The sequence below is a fragment of the Erithacus rubecula genome, assembly GCF_903797595.1.
Source record: "Erithacus rubecula genome assembly, contig: SUPER_Z_unloc_2, whole genome shotgun sequence".
NCBI classification, from domain to species: Eukaryota; Metazoa; Chordata; class Aves; order Passeriformes; family Muscicapidae; genus Erithacus; species Erithacus rubecula.
In genome coordinates, this window is record NW_027635860.1 from 9807697 (window position 1) to 9812696 (window position 5000).

General features: G+C 56.0%; 1 protein-coding gene across 1 annotated transcript; it reads right to left on the reverse strand.

The window, feature by feature from the left end:
* Positions 1 to 162: 162 nt before the first annotated feature.
* On the reverse strand, positions 163 to 1500 carry FOXB2 (forkhead box B2). The gene has a single exon (XM_079330985.1). The coding sequence runs from the start codon at positions 1383 to 1385 to the stop codon at positions 366 to 368; it is 1020 nt and encodes a 339-aa protein (XP_079187111.1). The 5' UTR covers positions 1386 to 1500; the 3' UTR covers positions 163 to 365.
* Positions 1501 to 5000: the final 3500 nt, after the last annotated feature.

Here is a 5000-nt window from a genome sequence, read left to right on the forward strand (position 1 = left end):
CGAAGCTCGGTTTTCGTGGGGCCTCCGGGGTGACTGCCCGGAGATAGGGGCTCTGCGGGGAGCGCAGGCTGCATGGCCGCCCGTGTCTCAGGCTGGCGGGGAGAACTTCGCTCTCGGCCCTTTCTTCCCCTTTTGCCCCGGCTGTGATTTTTCACATCGCCTCGCCGCCACTAATAACATTTAACGACGATAAAATATCTTACCTGCGACCTGGCTCTTAAATAAACTGGTAGCACACGATATAAACACAGACACCAGCAGGGGTATAGTCATGAGATCGATCAGGTTTCCGCACGCATGCCCTGGATCCCCCCGTCCTCTCCCCCGGGAGCCTGGGGGCCTCTCTCCCCCCGAGCCCCTGCTCTTTAGGAGTGCACCAGGACGGAGTGGAGGGAGCTCTTGCCATCGGGGTTGTTGCTCGCGGTCTGTTCCAGCAGCGACGCAGCAGCCGGAGAGGTGGCGGGGCAGATCTGCGAGGCGGCGACCGTCAGAGCAGGGATGGCCGAGGCAGCGGGCAACGCCGGCGCCGGCTTGATGGGCACCGGGACGGCGGGCATGGTCTGTGCCGGCGGGTGGCAGAGCGCCTTCACGGGCATGCCGAAGGGTCCGTAGTCAGGAGACACGGGCACACCGGCCACGGAGTCCATCACCCCCACGTGCGGCCACACGGAGCTCACCACGCTGCTGAGCTGGCTGGGTACCGGGTAGCCTAGGTGGTGCATCACCGAGGCCAGCGGCAGCCCGCCGGCCTGCAGCACGCCCTTGTAATCTCTGCCGATGATGTTTTCGATGGCGAAGGGATGCTTGAAGCCCGAGGGCTGGCTGCTCCCATAGGGTGAGAACTGCGGCAGCCTTCCCACAGCGGCAGCGGCCGCGGCTGCAGCCACGGCCGCGTCGGAGCCCGCCAGCCCCGGCACCTTGCCCGGGGGAGGCGGCGGCGGAGGGTGCGGATGGAAGTAGTGCACCATGTGCGGGGTAGGCGCCGGGGGCTTGCCGGGACCGCCGCCGCCCGCCCCGCCGCCGCCGCCGGGCAGGTGATGCTCGGGGCGCAGCACCTTGAAGCGCTTGCGGCGGCGGAGGAAGCTGCCGTTCTCAAACATGTCCCCGCAGTCCGGGTGCAACGCCCAGAAGCTGCCTTTACCCGGCTGGTCGGGCCGCCGCGGGATCTTGATGAAGCAGTCATTGAAGGACAGGTTGTGGCGGAGGGAGTTCTGCCAACGCTGGGTGTGCTCCCGGTAGTAAGGGAACCGCTCCATGATGAACTTGTAGATGTCGCTCAGGGGCAGCATCTTCTCTGCCGAGTGCTGGATAGCCATGGCCGTCAGGGAGATGTAAGAGTAGGGAGGCTTCTGGTCGCTGTACGAACTCTTCCCTGGCCTGGGCATCGCCGCCCCACCACAGCACTCCCGCGGCCGCACGATCCCGCCGCTCCGGGATGGCCACTGCTCAATGCCGCTCACGGCGGGATCGGGATCCGGGGTCTTCTCTGCCCTGCCCCACCGCAGCCTCTACATCCTGGGCGTCACCTGCCCGGGCCACATGCGACAGCGACCGCCCGGCGGCCGGCCAGCGAGCTCCGTGCACGGCTCCTCCAGCGCCTCTCCCCGCTGGACGCGCTTCCTCGCCGCCCCTCAGCTTGTGGGAGAGACAGCTGCCGCCCAGGCCTCGGGGGCTACGTGCCAGAAGGAAGTCCCGGCCCCCACTGGAGTCCCGCTTTTCTCCTGGAGGCTACTGAGTCTCCCGGGCTGCCCCCTGCCGCCTGGCACACTCGGTTGGAATTGATGTTCCTCAGGCACCAAGGGCTCGAGAGCATGAAATTACCTCGGACGTCTGCAGAGACAGGAAAGAAAGAAACAAAAACATCCCTCTCACCACTCTGTCTGGTGTCCCCTTAAAAGTTTGCGGCAGAGGCGAGCGCCGGGAGTCGGCGGGGAGAGGAGACGAGCGGGGCGGCGACCGCCGCGGCTGCTGGCGGGTCTTGCGCTCCGGCGCAGTTTTGTAATGGTGCCCGAGTCGCGAGACCCCCGCAGTTCCTGCTCTCTTGCTATCACATGACAGCCGCTTGGGGACTTGGCGTCTCATGGAAAAGGAGCGAGAAGCGGCTCCCGACTCCCCTCTCACTCACATCTCATCAGGGTGAGGTGGAGCCAGGGAGCTGGGAAAACTCCGTATGAGACCGAGATCCGTTTTCCATAGGGCAGGGAACAGCGGCCGGAGCAGGAAAGATTCCTCCTCCCACTCTCCCACTCCAGCTCCCCTCCGCCCCTTCCATAGTCCCTCTATACATTCTCCTCCTTCTTGACCCCTCGCTCCCACACAGTCCAGCAGCTAGCAGTAGGCGCGAAGGCCCTTCGAGGGTACCGTACCACAGGAAAGCGGAAAGAGGCTTTTCCTGGTCCTCGCGGCAAGTCGAGTCAAGCACCCTGGAGAAACGGCCCTCGAGCTAGCCCCGCGAGGCAGTGAGCGGGAAATATAGGCCCTTTGAAATATATATATATTTTTTTTAATCATTCCTGTCATTATGTTTAAGAAGCTATGCAAAGAGTAGCACAAAAACAAGAGAGAGGCAAAGCATCCTACGCTCTCCTCTCCAAATCGTTACTGTCAATTCTTGATACTCGTCACGATGAGGCTCACAGAAAAAACGTAAAGAACCAGCCAAGGCATCATCTGTACGCTTAGAGACGGGCTACTTAGCGCCTGTGTTGGTTTAGACCTCATTAGTAGGAATCAATGAACAGTGCAACAATTCATATCCATCCTCCAAACGTACTGCTTTATAGCGAGTAGGCTGTAGACTTGAGCGAGAAAAAGGGAAAATTCTTGCTTAGCTGTCGCTAGAGTTGGAAGAAACACTGCTCAACACCAACACATATCAGAGCACAATTATCCAGATGCTATAAGAGGTGTCAGCGTTAAAATTACTGCTCTGACTTTTATTGCCTAAATAGGTTGAAAGAGCCTTACGATATAGAAAACAACATAAGGAAAAGCTTTTTATTTTTAAGCCCGCCCTTGCAGGCTGTTGCGCTGGGTCAGACCCGCAGGGCTGTGTAACACGCAGGTACGGCTGCTGCAGCAGCGCTGGGGAAGAACCCGGCCGGCCATGCCCCCCGCGCCCCACTTCTATCTTCGGGGGGGTTTGTTTGGACATCAGACTTGTTTGTCTGTCTCCGAGTCAGGCATTGCAAGTAGAAGACCAATGAGTGCGGAAAGAAAAAAAAGCTTTTAAATGTGTGTTTATAATCTCTGCCAGGGGTCGATGGAAAAGACTAATTTTAAACCCACTATCAAGTAATATGTATTTAACAGTTTTTACACCCGGTCAAGGTCAGTTAAGTTAAAAGCATAATCAAAGGTAAAGAAGCAGTATAAGTAGCCACAATTCTGCTAAGCCGGGCATCCCCAGAAAGCGCGTGTTTTTTTAGAAAACTTTCAGGTTATTGTCTGAAGCACTCACTTTCCTCTGAGAAATTAGGAGGCACGGTGGCAGCAACATTAATATCGTGCATCTGTGGAAGCTAATTCCCGTATTGCCCTCATGACGACACCCGACATTTCAGCGTCTTTCCTGAAGTATCCTGACATTTTTCCCAAAAGTATTTTCTTCGTGTTTTACCACTTAATCCTGTCCTAACCGTTTAAAAGCCCTGGTCCTAGCCTAAAATCCTGGATACTAAAGTAATTCTTACTGTTTGCCTCACCTCACTAGTTAGCAACCCGGCGTTTTCCCCCCGTAGGGCATATGTGAGAATTAAGCCTGGCCCTTTCTCACATTTACCCTCTTCATCTCCACTACAGCCGGATTATATTTTTCACGGGAGAACACATCCGTCCCTGGAGACCGGTGAGACCTGAAATGTGCTGTTTGGGTTTAATCTTCTCCCACCCCTTCCCAAATACGGCTGCTTTCGGGGGCAGTGGTATTTCGCTGTTTCCCCGGGAAAGCGGGAGGGAGGTTGGGAACGCAGGGAGAGTCGGCTGGGAGCTCGATGAGTGCAACAGTCCGGCGGGCGCCGCTGCAGGAAACCTGGGGCTGCGGTGCTGCCACCTCTGTCCTCCGCTCTCCCCTAGGCCTCCGAGGTAAACGATGGGGTGTTGGAGCAAGCCCGCGTCTAACAGGAGCCCTTCCCAAGCTACGGGAAAAGAGCTTGCATGCATGGGCTAGTGGCTAGCCAATTGGTACGCACGTTCATGGGGAAATATCACCGCAGGGCTGCGGTACACCTGTATGTTTGTGAAAGCGAGATCTGCTCCTTGAAGCCTCTAAGACAATTACTCAAACACACCTCAGGTAATCGGCCTGACATCACCCAGGCCAGTTCAGAATTTAAAGAGGTAATAATTTGCTAATGATGGTGGAAGCCACCCTGGATTTCTCAAGTTACCTCTCATCCGTCCCGACGCGGCAGCATAGTTTGTCAGGCTTTTTTTTTTTTTTTTTTCCTCCCTTCAACCAGAAAAGTCACTATGAAGTTTTGTTGCTCTCGAGAAATTATATCTTGCTGCACTTCTCAGACGCTTTCAATCCTCGGGCAAAGATCTACCCCGAGAAGATGGCCGTGGCTTAGGAGGAGCAGGGTGACTATTCCCTTTCTTTCGCTTGCTTTGCCGTGCACTACATTTAGACATACCTGTCTTCTGGTTCTGCCGCGGTCTGCCCGCCTTAGTGAAGGTTAGCTTTAGAGACAGCTTTGGTGACACAAGGTAAAAAAAACTTCGTTAATCAAGAGCAGCACCAGTGAGGAAAACAGACCCGAGCAGCACTTGGTGGACGGCCGGCTTGACAGCGTCAAGATATGCTCCCTCCTTCATGAGAGAGTTGTCTTTGGGCAGGGAAAAAGCCTTCACCTTCCACGTCCTTCTGGAAGCCTTTAAAATTTCCGCCTGTTTCAGCGGAGCAATTAGCTCTGTTCTTGCATTAGGACTGGTAAGAAGATGCGAAGCACGAAGATGCGCTTCACCTTCTTTGCTCCCTATCTTTGGTATTTTTAAAATTT

What these genes read in the sequence shown, in the direction of transcription:
- FOXB2 (XM_079330985.1), bottom strand. Translation starts at nt 1,385, where the DNA reads ATGCCCAGGCCAGGGAAGAGTTCGTACAGCGACCAGAAGCCTCCCTAC.